Source organism: Trachurus japonicus, chromosome 4, assembly GCF_045865225.1.
Source record: "Trachurus japonicus isolate A0001 chromosome 4, Traja_1.0".
In the NCBI taxonomy this organism is placed as follows: Eukaryota; Metazoa; Chordata; class Actinopteri; order Carangiformes; family Carangidae; genus Trachurus; species Trachurus japonicus.
The window spans coordinates 7,133,601-7,150,802 of record NC_140910.1 but is presented as its reverse complement, the minus strand read 5'-3'; the positions used below and the strand labels follow the sequence as shown (position 1 = coordinate 7,150,802).

The window sequence follows — 17,202 nt, the reverse complement described above, 5'->3', positions numbered from 1 at the left end:
CTGTCTTTTAGATAAATTGAATTCATCAAAATTTATACCGATACAGATGCATATTTGAATATGGGAGGCGCTTTCTATGTCTGATATCACTGTTTGCCTTCCCCCCTGACCCAACCCCTCTCCTCGCTCAAACCTCCCACACCCATCCCTCCACCTGCCCTGCGTCGCACACTGAACAAAGAGCTGCTCCTGCTTCCCCAGCTGTTGGGCTGTGAGGGGCTTTGGGCCACGAGAGGAGGGAGAGACACTTCTGTTCCGCCCCCACAAAACACATCAGACACTCCCAACAGGCGGCAGACGGGCCGGCTATCCCTGTTCATTCATCACAGTGCGGCTGTGTGGCACAGTCAGAGGGGACACTACTTCCACATCAGGTCTGAGGAGCAGCGAGTCTGTCACGGGATATACTGTAAGTGTACTGTTTTATTATTGAAGTCTTGAGGATACTGTTAAATATTTAATTTTGTGTTCATTTCTGAAATGACACAATAACACAGTGGGAATAAACATGATGTATTAGACCTATGGCTAACCATATTCAACTGTTTTTTTTAAACTTTAAAGTTTTCCCCTGCTTTGACAGTTTACTCAAAATAATATCTCTATAATTCAAATTCAAAATAAATTTGTACAAATTGCTTTAATTGCTTTTAGTTTTTAATTTGTGTGTATCTCATTTTGTGTTTTAACATCACATTTAATTATTTTCTCCAAAATTTGTGGAACTATGGGCCAAGCATCTACTACACTGAGCTGTTGTCATTTGGGCCACTTGCTCAATAGTTTCTTTTCAAGTCATTTTGATCATCACTTCTTTCATCCCCTGTCCGACCACTTCAGTTTAACCATGGTTCTGTGTGAGGATGGCGAGTGCAGCGTCTGCCTCTTGCCCTACTCGAGGATGGACAGGATCCCACGGGTGCTCCACTGCAGACACACTTTCTGTGATCTGTGCCTGGAGACGATGTCACGGACCAGGAGTGGGCTGCTGACTGTGAGCTGCCCTCTGTGTCGCCGCGTGACCGGCATAGGTCATGGCCTGAGCCTGCAGGAGGCTCTGTGGGTCAACAGCAGGCTTTGGGAGCAGATACCAGAGGACGTGGTGGAGGAGGAGGAAGAGAAGGAGGAAGAAGAGGACAGACAGAAACAGGAAGCTGAGGGGGAGAGGATAGAGGCCAAACAACAACCCTCGTCACAAGCAGAATGGTGTGTAAACAGATTAACATCAGGAAGAACTGGTTTGGTTTAATTTTAGGTTCAGTGTTGTACTGCTTCCTAGGTATCTTCACTCAGCTATATACGTAAATACAGGTTAAAAATGTCTGACCTTTGACTCCTGGTGAATCCTGTTGTCTTTGTAAGGTGTGTTGAATTTGAAGAATTTTAGGCAGCCATTCACACACCATTGTCAATCAGCACATTTGTCCACAAAAGCTTCTCATTAGCACCTCAGCTCGGCCCGAGCCACGCTGTTGAGTCTGACACACATTTCTTTTCTTTTCAGTGTTTCTTCCGGGTCGTCCAGAGCAAAGCTCAAATTCCCTGCCTTCTTCAGAAAGTTCAGCCTGACGAAGCAGCACCAGGAGAGGATCGTGCCCGGCAGCAACGTGTACGTCCTAATTTTGTGGTAAATTTGTTGCAATAGCAGAGAAATGTTGTTTGATAATAATATTTATTTCTGTTTCTGATTTTTCTTTGAAGGGAGATGAAATCCTGGCGCAGACTCTCAACCGAAGAGACATTGTAAAAGAAAGAATGACGTCACATGTCACAGCTGTGAGGACGCTTTTTGAAGACCTGACTCGGCCTTGTCGGTGGAAGGAAAGTTGAAGCCGTTAGGACCGAGAATCCATTTGTGTTCCTGTCAAGACGATGTTTTGTCCTCAGCCGAAAGGTGCTCTGTCCCCCCATTATTTATTCTAGGCTTAATTCTCCCAGCTGGTGCTGTGGGATTTGGTTCAGCTGTCCCAGTGGGGCTAACACCCCGAGACCCCCTCATAACAGATGGTCTCCTGGGGACGTTCCCTTTTACACAGCCACAGCTGAACATTGAACATAATAACATAATGTTTTCTTTTATTTATGATAGCTGGCAGAGTAGTATTTAATAAAAACTATTTTTGAAACAACTCTTCTTCAATCAGTCTTGTTATTTACTAATTGATGCCGATGCCACGTGGTTCTGGGAGAGGACTGCCATTTAAAAGAATCATGAGCTCAAAGCAAAGACATGACACTTTCCCACTTTACTCTGTAAATCTTTTATGACACATTACGAATTTACAGCACCAAAAATAAGTGAAGCCTCTGGGGGGATTTGTGGATAGCATAATGTGAATATTACTTTTGTGGGTATAACACACAACAAAAAACATATCACAAAAGACTCACTCAAGCATGAAAGCGGATTATAAACTCCATTCAATGAGCATCTGGCAAGTTTTCCACGTTAGAAGATATTAGAAATCAGGATCATCACTTTTATGGAAATGGCCTTTAATCTCTTGTTCAAAAATATACAGCATGGACCCTCGTGAGAAGAAGAGAGGGTTTCTATGCTGTGCATGTGCTGTGTGGAGGTGACGCTGCTGTGGAGTGTTATTGTGTTGAGCGTCTCAGTCATATTAAGGTCATTGTTATTAGTGTGTTTGGAGACCGGCTGGAAGGAGGAAGAGGACCGTTAGCTGACATACTGGTTTGGTGGCTGACTAGTCCTAACAGGCTGTCACAACCGAACGCCTGGGAAACACACTTGATGAATGCTGTGTTATAATTTAGCCTTTAAAATCCATTTACATTCCCCCAATGCTTCAGTCTTATCACAGCGACTGACTTGAGCTCCAACGGGGAGCTGCATCCAACTTCTAAATGATCTGGCACCAGCGGCGATTGGCTGTCACAGCTGCAGTCTGGACTGCACCGGCCCAGCAGACAGCAAACAAACAACGAGAGGGTTGTGAAAATGGCACGGGACCAGTTTCAGTTTCGCAATGTATTTACTGGCTCTCAACATGGTCCTCACAGTGTTGATCGCTGGGATTAGGTTGGAACAGGACAGGAAACAACTCCCAGAGTAGGTTGGCAGAGGAAGTCCTCAGATCATTTACTCATGAACAACACTAGAATATAAAAACACTCCATTACTCATAAGTAGGACAGAAATACAAGTAGACATCCTAAACTATGATGGCACCCATGTTATCTGTTTTGTATTTGAAGTTTTTATCTGTGTAAATGAGTGTTTCACATAGGCTAAATGAGCTCAGGTACACTCACCACTGGTCAGTCTGACTAATGACGCAGTTTCTACACCGAGAGCCACAAACAGATCTGATGGCAGGATTTCTGCTGAGAAACAAAACAATGGTGCAACACAGTTTCCTCACAAGCCCACATTACACACAACAGGCAACGGTGCATTCCTCTGTGAGTATGTGTAGGCTACGACACTGGAGGAGTTTTCTGACAACCTGACAATAAAAAACGTGAACAAGGACTGATGAGTTTTTGGAAAATAGAATCTCACGTGCAGCGAACTAGAACGTGGTGACAAAACCGGATTACAGACCGGTTCAGTGTGTGACAGTTCTCAGTAACATGAATAATTGGGACAATTTTCAATAATGAGTGCTTCACAGGAGCAGTTCAACAGCTGTGAATGTGCTCATTTGCTTTGTGGAATAATTGCTTCGGCACCAGTTTCCAGGTGAACACAGCAGAGTCTCCAGCGAGCTACTGCCTGTTTGACACTTAACTTAACATTTTTTCTTTAACAAAGGAGATATTACATGGTGCTCAGTGAGCGTTACAGGAGCTGCTGAGCAGAACCACACTCTCAGACCCCAGCCCACAGGAATGACGTCCACTCATCAGCAGAAACCCAGGATTACCTAGTAGAAACCATGCGTGCCACCACATGTACAATTACTAGAATTAGTTTGACACAACTTATTGCTTCCTCATTGGTGACCTACATAATTTCAGAGTGTGTGTTACCTCAGTTCATGACAGTCAGTAACACGTGTGTAATTTCACAGGTCATGTGTAGAAGTGTCAGCGGAGTGCAGGTGAAAGAAGAGGGAGCTGTGTGCATGACTTTGGTAATAAGACATCTTTATTAATCATTTGGAGAGACATGCTAGATCTCTGTACAGTGTGAATGGAGAGTCAGCTCTGGACTGGTCAGGTCTGCTGCACAGAGCTGTGACAGAACATACACACCCTCAGGGAATGGCCATGGCCTCCATCTTCGAATGCAGACCCCCCCCGCAACACAACACAACACACAAACACTTGTGTTGCATCACTTGGTCCATTTTCAAGGGAATGTTAAAATGGGCCTTCAGCGAAAACAAAGCAAATTTGGGCTCTACTTTCAGATTTCAGGTTAAATACAAAGGAATGTCTATAGCTACCGATCAATCATTTTGTCCACATTGAAAAATAAATACCCACTGAGTCTGTTCTCTAAAAGTGCTCTCCTTACAAGGCTGTGTGGTCAGTAACGAGAGCTGTACATTCCTGTTTCATTAAAATAAATAGGCAGCAACACAGAGGGTTCAAACATTATTAGACATTTTTGTTCTTCAGTACGAGGATTCAAACTTGAAATGCAACCTGTCTTTGTCATTCCCAACACCACCAGTGTGTTCCAGTCAAGATCTCCTGTGATATTTGATCCAACTCGGTCTCTTATTACTATTATCATTATTATTATTATTATTATTATTATTATTTGGCTCATTATGTGGGTTAGAAAGGTTCACTAGTTCTCACAAGAGTGCTCCCCTTTTTTGGACAAGTGTGAACAATTCATAAATGTTTTTTCCTCTACTCTAAGACACAGTACCCCAAAACCTCTGGGGAGAAAGAGAGATTATTATTATTTTATTTTTTTTAACCACATTTCTAAGACTTAACATTGTCACTCTAATTCTAAAACATGTTCTTAAAAAGTGCAGTAAGATTTCACTTCAAAGACGAGTCAAATCAAAGTAGTGTTCTCAACACTGGCTGACTTCACCACCAGTACTTTACAGGATTTCAGGCTCTGGTAAGAAAACAAAAATGAAAGAAAATTAAAAAAACAAAAAAACAACAACAACATTGCATAAAGACAACATCAGTAGTCAGTTTAAACACAAGCAGCAAAGAAAACCTCATCTCAGTGGGGACATGTTGGGTGACACGTTTCTATGACAATCAGACAGGTCTTAAATTAAGTGACTATACATTTATAATGAAGCTTTTCAGAACTTCATATTAACCTGAAAGGTCTACATGTGCAAATTAGTCTCTTGACAGGAATGAAACTGGTTTACAATGTTAAAGGTCTGCGCTGATCACAGAACCTGCATTAAAGTCTACAGATCACCACGTACTGTAGGGGAACTTCTGTCTTTACGTTCCTCTGTGACACAAGGCAACGGCTTTGATTCTCCACTGCTCATGGACATGTGCAGACTATCATGATCACAACTACCGAGACATCACACTACTGCTGTGAGTGGGGGAGTCTATGACGTCCTGCAAACAAATGGTGACCTACACGGTGCCGTAATGTGGCGAGAATGACACGACTTGGCAGTGGCCCTCTCTATCTGCATTCTAATGTTGCCTATACAGAAAGCACACGTTTACACACACATACACACACACATGCGCGCACACACTCGCAGGCACACACACACACACAAACACACAACAAAAAAGATTTTCTGAAGTCAAGTATACAAATCCAGTTCAACAGTTTCCATAAACAGAAAGACTTGGACTAGTCATTATCAGAGTGCATTAAGTCACTGGTGTAATGTTACCATTTACATGTTCAAACTCGTGTACACTGGTAGACATAGGTACCTATGCTCAAAAAAACTAGACATGCATTAGATACTCGAGATGTTACTGTTCACTTTGTCCTGTGACGCAAAGTTATGGATCGCACTGGGGTTATGGGCGCGGTGATTGGTCCTCTAAACCACAGAGCTGGGCTTAGGCGGAAGATTAAAAACGGCCACGTTTGGTAACAAGCCTGCAGATGGTTGAGTGTAGGCATGAAGTCAAGAATGGCTGGGCAAGGTTAGTTTGGCTTAGTTAACATTAAGGACCTCCGTCTTTGCCTATAACGACAGTGACATCCATAAGAGTACGTGTCAAACGTCTGCTCGTTCCCAGCTCTCCAACACAGAGCTTCGTTGTTCACATCTTTTAAAAAAACAACCTTTCCAGAGAGATTTCCCTGAATGTACAAAAATACAAAAAAGAAAAATGGGGAACTTGCTTTTCTACTTAAAAAATTGTATACACATAATATGCAACTTGGGATCTTTTTTTTTCTCACATTTGTCTTTTTTTTTGCAGGTTGTAAGACTGTTTTGGCAGTTTCACTAACAAAGTAGGCTACACTACTTCAGAACCAAATTCACATATTGATAGTTCCAACTGATGACCGATAGTCGGGTGAGGAGGCCAGATTCTCAACGTGCAAAGTCGACTGCAGGTTAACCGACAGGAAGCAACATAACAAGCATGTGGTGTAAATGATGTTGTTGGTTTCTTATTCTCCAGGAGAGGTGCTGAGTATTAACAGGAGCAGCCGCCCTCGGTGGTCTGGGGCTCCTGCGGTTTGTCCAACTTGATGTCGATCACTGCAGGACGTTAAGGAAGCTTTGGAAACATTTGGTACAGATCACTTACATGCACCTGAATGCATCGTATGGCTTAGATGGATGAGGAAATGCAGACAAAACTTCTAGACTTACACAGTAACCTAATGTACTCTTAATGTAATACCACTTCACTAACACTAGATGTTGCTATTTCCTATGACTCTATGTATTTTCCAGCTCAGGAGAAGAAGAACCATACCATCAAAAGCCAACATACTTTAAACGTGAGTCAGCTTTTAATGACTGAATCATTTAGAGGTTTCAGATTAAAATATTATTACAAATAAATCTTATTTCTATTTCTATCCAATCTAATACAGAAGGTCTTGGACATGTTCAAAAAGCAGGAATGAGAAACCTTCTCCTGATAATATGTACAAATGATTCAGCTTAATGAGGGACCTTCTTCTCTATTGTTAGTGGGGCAATAAACGGAGAATGGATGCTGGCTACAGTCATCAACTCTGCTGTGCCACAGTTAAAACTGAAGCACAATGCTGCGTTAATGAGTTGTTGCTGTACGTCAGAATAATTTCCCTTTTTTTCCCTGCACAATGCAGATGAGGTGTTGTTTCCTGTCAATCCCCCAGAGTAGAGACAGCTCTCTGCTTTCAGGAGACCGCTCCATGTACCACAGCAGACTCTCACTACTTCATTTTCTCTGGTGAACATTATGCATGTGTAAGGAGGGGGTCTTCACCACTATGGCCTACAATTTCTTCTGCTAAGCTAATTTGGAAACAGCCCCACTTTGGTTTTCAAACTCCCCCCCCCCCCATCCTACACTGAGGCTCCGTCTGGTGCTGCTGAATGTTAAATGCAGCAGTTGATGCGTGATCTCATGTGTTTTCATATATTACACTAGCATGTCATCCTGACATGGTGTCATATGAAGGACGCTCTTGAAGAGCAAAATCTATTTGATCGTTTCCGTTTGGACTGGTTACCATCTGGAATGTGGAGGCCTCCGATCTCAGCAGCAGATATTACCAAACCAAATGAGCCTCAGCAGCCCTGAATATTTTAGTCTTCTGATAGTGTGTGTGTGTGTGTGTGTGTGTGTGTGTGTGTGTGTGTGTGTGTAGACGCAGTAGGAAACCACACTGATGAAATCTGCAAGACTGAGCCGAGGCAGTTAGGTGCATGGGTGAAAATAACCTGTGATCCAAGACATTTGGTCCACTGTTAATACAAATATATTGATTCAAGCAGCTTTAAAAATCATACTGTGGATGAAAAGGCTACACTGGTGAGCGTCTTATTGTTATTCCTCAGGGGACAGCGCGGGAACAGGCATATACCTGACAGCACAGCGCTTCAGGGCCTGTGTGAGTGATTCTGTGGGGTCTCAATTACGGGGGAACCGCACTGTTCTCTGTAGCAGCAGCTCCTGTATATTTTATGACTCATACTGAAAACACAGATGTAATGCACACCTGTCAAGCGTAGCTTTAAGTGCCTCACCAGAACATAACAAAGTGACAATTACGGCATCAATGCCACAACATAATCTAAAGCATGTGGCTGAATTTTAAAAACCCTGTTCAGCTCAGTTTATTAACACAATCACGGAGTGGTGCCTTCTGTTGATCAGTGAGTGTGCTGTGATTTATTTTACTTCGTGGCTCTCTCTCATTAACATGGAAGACCTCAGCACTTGATCTGGGTCAGGCTACTGTTTGAATATCTACTGAATCCACAGAGTGGAGCCGCGGTGATAAAACTTAAATATCACACTGTCTAAATGTTCGCCTTTTTATTTTATGTGTCTAACTTCCTCTACTTTGTTGACTTTGACTTCAAATGCTTTTTAATTGGACGACTACTTAATATAAAGAAGCTTGTAAATATCTAGTGCAGGCTTATTGAAGCTGCAGATGCTTACAGGCTATATAGCATACACATACTGTATGTGTCCTAGGCTCAGCATATTACTGCCCTTCTCCCACTGAGATCAATACTGTTCACAGTGCAATAACACCAGAGGAGCTGCTCCATTAAGTGACTGTGTCAGTTGCTGAGGAGCTGTCATCACATGCCATCAATCACCACACCTCTACCTCCGCCACCATCACCACCGCTCACTCCCACCGCCATTATGCCTCATTAATATAGATGGAAAAAAAAAAACAGGATGAGAGATAAAGGTAATTGGCTCAATGTGAGTGATGCTTAATAACCAGGAAGTATGACTGACTGCAATAAAAGTTCATGTGAACAGCTCAGGGGGTTGTTAGGTGACTGAGTGTTCATTATTGAGGTCACAGTGTAAGTAACGACTGGGCCAGCCCCAATGTGATGAGTGGGGTAAAACCAACGATGCACAGGAATCCTACGCTCCACCAAGGTCAGCATCTGATTCATGTTGGAGTTACAGTGCATACATGTTGCAGTGATGATCATGAGATCCTGTGAGGCAGCTTCACACTGCAGGAGATATGACAGTGCTGTACTATGCACATGGTTGAAATCAAAGGCAATCTCATAATTCATCCACAGTTACCATAGAGATGGCACCCTGCTTTGTGTACTGAGGAGGATATGAAGGACTAGTGCTGTCAGGAGAAACAGTGACAACATGAAACCCTGCTCCTATAATGTATCTGCAGCACACGAGAAACATATTCATAGGCTTTGTTTTAATTGTATGAGGCAACATTTGTATAAGACAAATGCATAAGTACTAGATACAGCTCAATGTGATGCTGTGAGGAGAGGATGGAGTGAGAGGTTAAGGTGGCTGGGCATAACAACACAGAGCCTCCTGGACTGTCTGCTGCTGGTGACAGGTCTTGTTTACCTGTGATTCCTCTACTAATGGGTTTTGTTTCAGCCGTCAGCTTATACTTTCTAAATGGACAAGTCAAGCAGGATCTGAACAGGTGGAATGACTTTAGCGAGCAAAATGAACACGTAGGCATGAAAGCATTATCTAAAGGCAGACTCGAGTAAATGATGAGATGCATTATTAAACTAATGATTACCAGCTCTCCGGATATAAAGAAGCCTATCTGATTGGCTCGGCCTGTGGGGAATGTTTATTGGTAAATGCTGCTACAGCTTGTTTCCTCACTGCCTCACTGCTGTGGGTGCATTCGCTTTGGTCTGAGCCACAGAGTGGCAGTGAATAACTTATATATAACCTTCACTATGCATACAGTGTTTGCATTAGTGGACTTGCATTTTCAGTCAAAATCTAAAATATTTATTGATTGAGTGACTCAGTGATTCTACTTTGGAAAAGTGGTCATGTGATAATGGACTTTAATGGTGGTGGTTGCTCAGTATTGTCATGACTTCTATCTGATGTATTGCTAGTTCTTGTCGTTTTTTTTCTACTTAAAGAAAAATAAATTCAGCAACACAAAAAGAATAATAATAATGTGAAGCTGCACAGACAGATACCTATTAAATGAGTTTTGAATAAACAACCAAAGGAAAGTATAATGTATAAATGTGTCTTTAGAAGTCAGACCGGGCTGTTAATAAAGGCCTTTGTTCCAGATCGTCTTCACATCTAAGTCTAAAAGAGTGCGAGTGCAGAATGTAGGACATCTCATTGTTTCCCACATTGAAAATATTAACAGATGTAAAAATCAATAGAGGAGCGAGAGGAGACCAGACAGCCTCAGGGCTCTCTGCAGTCACTCAGGAAAATTACTGCTAAAATCTGTCTCGGCTGTATTTAGCTCCTTTGACATTAACATGTGTATTTCTGTGTTAAGGATTTAAAATCCCATAGTGAAATATTGGAGCAGATGTTATCAAAACAACAGAATTCTGCTTTGTGCATGTAACTTGTAAGAATGGAAAAGTATCCCACTCTGCAGTACTGAGTGCTACTTCCTGAAATAATAAAATGTGAGGATTTAGTTTAGTGTGAGGGAGAAAAGTGCTGCAGCGCCTGACAAATGGTCCACAGGTGGAGCAGTGACAGCAGCAGATATGAGCTGCCAGTTAGCAGAGTTGAATGCGGCAGAACTACAGGCCGACTGGTGGCTGGCTAGACGCGCAGGTTCCTGTCACTGGTTTTAAATGAGCAAACCTTCCAACCCACCACCACAGACAAAACCGTCGGAGTGACTGACCCCCCTGCACTCTTCAGGCACCAGTGCTGAAAAACAGTTAGGAAGAGTGTCACAGTGAAAAACATAATTGGACAGGGAGCTGACACCTATTTAACCGAGTGTCACTACACAGAGTTCAGTCTGGAACTCTTAATTTAGACGCCAGCAGTGAATGATGCTATCACACCAGGATTACAATGTTTCCTCACAGCTCAGACCATTTGCATATTATTACTGAAATAGGTTTTTCACAACAGCTTCATGACATGTAAATTGGTCAAAGGATACTCCCTTCTTTGCTTGTTTCTTGCATACTTTCCATCCCTGGAAGAGCAGCTGCAACGCGCCGAAACAGCTGGAAAGAGAGAAACAGGGAGACAGCTTTTCTTTAGACTAAATCTGGAAAGGACAATCAGTGCAAAACATTTATACGTCATGTTTCTGCAAACAGCTTGTCACAGTCTTTTGGATTAACATTTTTCACATTTCTATGCCATTTGTAATTCTTCATTATATTAGGATATTAAACGAGTTTCTCTTAAAGTGACATTATAGTTGAAACTGTAACAGTAGACTGATGTAAGAAGCAAGCGGTCTTCATTATAACAACAATAAAAGCATGTTTTCATTATTGAAACTGCCAGACCAGAAAAAGTGTCACGTCTCTGTTTTAGTTGAGTAGCAGTAACATTAATTAATTAAGCTTTATTAACAAACAATATCAGGAAATGAAGATGATGACGAATATTTCAGCATGTGGAAGTGAGACATCTAATCAAATCAAAAGTTATAATTATGTCATTACATTATTATCATTATCATCTGTATCTATAGGATGTCTCTAGGACTGGGATATCATAGCTTTTCAGGCGATTTCAGATGCCGGATGAAACTGTGGAAACTGGGTTTCTTTTTTTGAGTGGAATCTGACAGTAAAAATAATTATAACTTTTTTTAAAAAAGCACCTAAATTCATCATACATTTTTATAAACACACTGGAAATAACATTTCCATGTTGATGTGACTCATCTCTCAGTTGCGATGTTAAATATATACAGTCAATAAGTGGTCTCATTATATCACTTATAATCTCTCAGATGATGAATTGATGCCTAAAAGCTTGAATCTGCTGATTCAGCATCCGAGTGATGACACAGCTAAACAGTGTGAACACTGCAGGCCTCAGATACACGACTGTGACCGTGTCCCACTCTGGCATTTTGTTCTTAGTGTTCACATCCTGGAGTAAGGTGAAGAATAGCCGCCTCTGTCTGTGCTGCTGCGGACCACCAGCAACACCATTCACTGACAGACACAATACAGCACAGGCTTTCATCTCGCCACTAATTAACTTAACAGACAGTCTTTGTTCTGAACACCAAACTGTGTTTAAAAACAAACCAGACTCCTCTTTGTGTATGAAACACCACAGATCTGTCTATACATCAGTAAGACTCTAAGTCAGTAAAGGAACTGGTAGGGGCAGCGAGGACAGAAAGAAATACTTAATATAAAATAATTATTTACCAGCTTATCTACCATTAAAGATGCTCTGTGCAGTTTTTGACTACTAGTAGGAGGTTGGAGCCATGTTTTAAATAGTGAGTCTCAGAGATGTTTTCATCTCCTCCTGCACACACACAGGACTGTTTGTATCGTTTTCATATACAGTCTATGTTTGTATCACTGCTGCCAGCTTCATGCTAATACCACTCATCACAGCTGGAGGCAGTAACAGCAACAGGCCAGGAAAAGACAGTGAAGAAGAAGGAGGAGAACAAGGCCACAGTCGAAAAGTCAAAATATCTCCTTTCCTCAAACAAAGAATAACGGACAATGACGATACAAAGGAGAATTCATAAGGACAAGACAACAATGATTAAGGGAGAATCCAACTGCACTTTCAATTTCTTCCTCTTCTTTTTTTTTAAATTTTTTTTAAATAAATTTAATCATAACACTTGGACGATAAATTCCCTAACCCTTTCCTAACCACCGAGCAAACAGAGGTTAATATATAATAAGAACACAAAGGTAGTGAAAATATGGAGTCATGAAAATTAAAAGTTATAAGATAAGATATGGAACTGAGCAAGATCAAATTATATTTAAACATAAGTATATTGTTTCTGGCATAGGTTCATCTGACATTTATAGACAGTTGTTGTTTAGTGCTTGGGAGGGGGTTTAATGAACTGGCATTCATGAAGAAGCTATAATATTGAAAACAGGATTTCTGCTGTTTCTATATTTACGTGGGGCTGATGAGATTAAACTACAGTGGTGCATCATTTTAAATGTTGCTGCGGCAAGGCATTGTGGGATGGCATTTCCACCTGTCTTAGAGGAAGGTCCAGGCTTTTCTCTGCTCCAGGAGACAAGATAGGAAGCATTGAATCTCCTTTCTTTATCATTTAGAGGAATGGACCGGCTCTTATCATGGCTGTTGCTTGGACACTTGCAGGTCATTTCACTCAGTTTTGAACCTTTCTTAGCAAAAAAAAATCCACAACTTTTTCACAGCAGCCCAAGTTTGTATGGGGAAGGGGATGCAGTCGACATACTGGATGGTCTGTGTGGTTTGGTGAGAAACAGTGGATATACACATAAAAGACCAAAGCATAAAATATACATAATGATATCCTCATATACTGTAGTAACACTAATATATTGCTCCATTACTAGATGTTCAATAAATCAATAAATGCTAGCCTAATCCATACATTCATATAGAAATATTTAAAACAGCACAAAGTCAAATATGTGCAAGTGGAGAGAAAACTGCAGGGAGCTTTAAAGATCATCTGTTTTCCTCATTAATATGCAAATATATGCAGTAAGAGGTACAAACTATCAAATGGTAATTTAACGTTACATCATCTAAAGTTTAAACTATGAGAGGAACCTGTGGCCTGTCATTCATCATTAAACAATGGTGAAGCATCCAAACCTTCTCTGAAGTCACTCACCTGTTTGACGTTGTAACCTGTCTTGGCGCTCGTCTCTATGAACATGACACTCAGCTCTTTAGCCCTCTGTTCACCTTCCTCAATTGTGATTTGCCTGTGAATGCAGGGAAATTATCATCAGAGCACTGCAGACGAATGCATTGGAGATAATTATACTGTTTACAGTCTGAGGCCACAGAACAGGCTGCTTTTCTCTACATATACATAACATTTAACAAAGACGAGTAGATATTACACCAGACTTACAGGGAGGCCCAGTATTCACAGCCCCAACTCATTTATTAGAGGCTAGTGAGGATACACCAGACTTAATTAGCTAATGACTGAGAGTGATTAATTACATTGTCCTGTGAGAAATTAATAACAGCCAATTTGCATTACATTTTAATGAATCTGGCTGTGATTGTTTGGCTCTTGCAGTGAAACAGACACTGTCAGGTGTCCATTAACACAGACATCAGTAGAGTCCTGCTGACTCTACAGCTCACGCTGCCAGCAGCTTCGTTAAGAAGACGGGCTTAAATCAACCTGCCGCTGCTCTTCTGGGAAAACCATGACGTAACCAGTCCGCTTCTTTGTTCCTCGCAACACAAAAGGAATCTCAGCTGTTTACTGACTTAAAAATACCACTTCTTTACTTCTACTTTTTATTTTGTCAACTCAACCGTAAGAGGTTGTAACACCTGACTGAACACAGAAACATCTACCTTAACCCGCAAGTTATGCTTCTGTGCAAAGCCTTAACTACAGTGACATTGTACTTATTTACACTTAAACAACTCTCCCTTTGGATCCAGCACAGAAGAAATTCAGACAACAGAAAACACTGCACCGGAGATGTATTTACATAATAACGCCACCTGACAGAATTGCAACAGTGTCTCTGTGGCTATTTTTGGATGCATGCGTCTGAGTCCCAACTTAAACAACACCAGGGCTTATTCATCATCAGACAGGCAGTTGGCAAGAAAATTGCATAATAGGTATTAGGTACGCAATATGTGGCATCCTAGAAAAATTGGTGCATGCTAGCAAAACGCTTGTAGTTTCAGAGCAGTCCAGTCCTGAAATATGTGACAGTGGCTCTCAGCTAATCCACTGGTCCTCTTATACATTATTGCTATTGAATATCATTAAGAGTTAAAATGACAAAAGATTGATTTATTCATTTTTGTTTCTTTATTTGTTTAGCAACTCACCGTGCTGAAACCCACAAGACTACTATTTTTATTTTTTATTAACATATTATCTACTATCTATAGACTACATGTTTCATTATTTCATTTTATTAGCAATCCATCAAATGTCTGTCTGTAATGTGAATAGTGTTGCAACTGTAAGGGAGCTGTTTTCAGTTTAGTCCGTGACCAGCTGGTGAACGTAATGTGGGTGGAATTAGGAGCTAAAACTCCAGGTATTTCCCTCAGGAGATACTTGTAAGTCTGCCAAATGACTGGATGTAAATGTAAATGTAAATGAATTATAGTAGACCAGAACAGAGCCACAGGGAGAGTACTGGTCTTACACTTAGTGGTGGCTAGGTAAACCAATGAATAAATGTTGCTCTGGTGGTGCAGGATGAGTAAATAGGTAACTGTTTAGTCACTGTAGCAACATCAAAGGTGATAATATGTTGATGCTGTGTTTGCAGCTTGTTGCACTGCCCCCAGGTGGCCATACATATTTTTCTGTAGGTTTAACATGCGTTTCAACAGTGTGGTGTTAACTGCACAGTCAGACAATGTGTTGTTTGTGTTATCAGTCTGTTAACCTTGTGTATTAAAAGAATGACAATAAGAAACATTAGCTAGTATTGTAGAAGTATTATAGAAGAAAAGCAGAGAATAGCTAAACAAAGAACTCAATAACTGTACTTAACAAGTACAATTAAAAAAGCCCCTGGGCTACTTCTTGACAGTGTGCAACACACCAGCTTCCACGTTTTTTTTAATACAGCTTGGTGTATGAAATGAAGCACATTTCTTTTATGAAGATCTCCAGGGGCTGTATGGGTCTTAAACTGTGCACACTTTAATTTCCCTAAACACTGAGTGTTGTAAAAAGCTCCAACAAACCAACCAACAGACAGAAAGTAAACCCTGTTGTTAAGTGTACAGGTCATCCAGAATAAAGAGGTCCATACCGATTCAAACTTCAATCGATCGGTTTCAGAGAGGCAGTCTAAACCTTTCCATGAGCTGATCAGAAGAAAAACTGTACCATGTAAACAGTTGAAATTGATGAGTTTCTGGATTTGTTCTTTCTGCACATGAGTCCTTGGCATGTCAAGAAGAATTCATTGACATACAGTACGTTTCTCCACACTCGATATATTCATCACTTTTGAGCATGTCACACAACTGTTTTGATTAAATGCATCAGTGCATGTAAACACCAGACTGTATTAAATTACATCCCCCGTCAACAGTCATGTCAACATCATCAGTAAAATGAAAACACGTGTAACTATAGAGGTTTTCATTATGACAGCTGATCATCAAATTGCACAGTAACTCAATACACGTGAATCCCTGCAGAATACCAAGACAACATAAATTGCAGGGTTATATGCATCAGTGCTGAAAAAGGTGAAAGACAACATGACTTATTTTCAGGTCATATTTAAAAGCATAGCGACACAACCAGACGCATAGAGACCACACTGCATCATCGTCTCCCACATAAAGAGATTTTGTGCCGGCCACTTGATTTAGATCATGTGCTATTTCACATATCTGATGTATATTTATACTCTTATCATGTAAATAATCCAAATAATATTTATATAACACATCAGCTAAAATATATCCAGTGAAATCATCCAATGCGGCTCAAACAACCTCAGGCAGTGAGCGCAAAAGAGAACAAATAGTCAGCAACATTTATCATCTCTTGTATGTGAAGCATTCACTGCCACGTCAAACCACATCTGCATGAGGAGTGTCACTGTGATTAACCCCGATTTCCTTGTAAACATGACAAAAGTTGAAAAAAAGAAAAGAAAATTAATCTATAAGCTTCTCTGTAAGCACTGGCCTGTAATAAAAAGCCTATTTTATTTTTTCTCCACTGGTTTGTGGAGACTCTTACTCACAGCAGTGAGGCTGATTTACCTCTCGTAAGAAGAGGATGCTGAGGTCGTGTTAATGCATTAAAGAGCTTTTACTTCTCTACCATGGATCATTTACTGAGGGTTTAACCTGCATCCCCCATTCAGACCTAACTAAATTGTCAGTTAAGATAAATGATCGATAAATCAATCATTTTCAGCACTCTTTTAATGGGGGTCCACACTGTCAATATTATTTAACATAGCAGGAGCACCCACCATGTTTTGTAGTTTTTATGACAGCTCAGCTAGCAAAATGCATTCAGACAAATAACTCACATTCAGGCTCCAGGTAGCTGAAAGTACATTGTTCAGTCTGCATTCTGCACATGCACTATATACAGTACATTCATACTGTATGTACTGTGTATGCAATCTCTCTGTTGCC

At 40.9% G+C, this 17,202-nt stretch overlaps 2 protein-coding genes across 4 annotated transcripts in view; one reads left to right on the top strand and one right to left on the bottom strand.

Moving 5' to 3' along the window:
• The first annotated feature begins 132 nt into the window (after positions 1 to 132).
• LOC146988365 (uncharacterized) lies at positions 133 to 2,123 on the top strand. Of its 2 annotated transcripts, XM_085775386.1 has the most exons (4): positions 133 to 409; positions 841 to 1,206; positions 1,505 to 1,609; positions 1,702 to 2,123. In XM_085775386.1, the coding sequence occupies exons 2-4, from the start codon at positions 848 to 850 to the stop codon at positions 1,745 to 1,747; spliced, it is 510 nt and encodes a 169-aa protein (XP_085631512.1). In that variant the 5' UTR covers positions 133 to 409; positions 841 to 847; the 3' UTR covers positions 1,748 to 2,123. The 2 variants fall into 2 exon arrangements, with proteins under 2 accessions (XP_085631512.1, XP_085631510.1); XM_085775384.1 differs by lacking the exon at positions 133 to 409 and having other exon boundaries at positions 733 to 1,206.
• A 4,218-nt stretch (positions 2,124 to 6,341) lies between these two features.
• Positions 6,342 to 17,202, bottom strand: part of rab6ba (RAB6B, member RAS oncogene family a) — a 53,792-nt gene continuing 42,931 nt past the window's right edge. For both annotated transcript variants that reach the window (XM_085773632.1, XM_085773631.1), the window contains exons 6-8: positions 13,706 to 13,799; positions 11,024 to 11,090; positions 6,342 to 6,647 (exon numbers count right to left, since the gene is read on the bottom strand). In XM_085773632.1, the coding sequence (XP_085629758.1) occupies positions 6,583 to 6,647; positions 11,024 to 11,090; positions 13,706 to 13,799 (226 nt within the window). In that variant the 3' untranslated portion in view covers positions 6,342 to 6,582. The remainder of the gene's footprint in view (positions 6,648 to 11,023; positions 11,091 to 13,705; positions 13,800 to 17,202) is intronic.

What these genes read in the sequence shown, in the direction of transcription:
- LOC146988365 (XM_085775386.1), top strand. Translation starts at nt 848, where the DNA reads ATGGTTCTGTGTGAGGATGGCGAGTGCAGCGTCTGCCTCTTGCCCTAC. An exon ending in CCCTCGTCACAAGCAGAATG is followed by an intron (nt 1,207 to 1,504) that starts GTGTGTAAACAG and finishes TTTTCTTTTCAG; the next exon opens with TGTTTCTTCCGGGTCGTCCA. An exon ending in ATCGTGCCCGGCAGCAACGT is followed by an intron (nt 1,610 to 1,701) that starts GTACGTCCTAAT and finishes TTTTCTTTGAAG; the next exon opens with GGAGATGAAATCCTGGCGCA.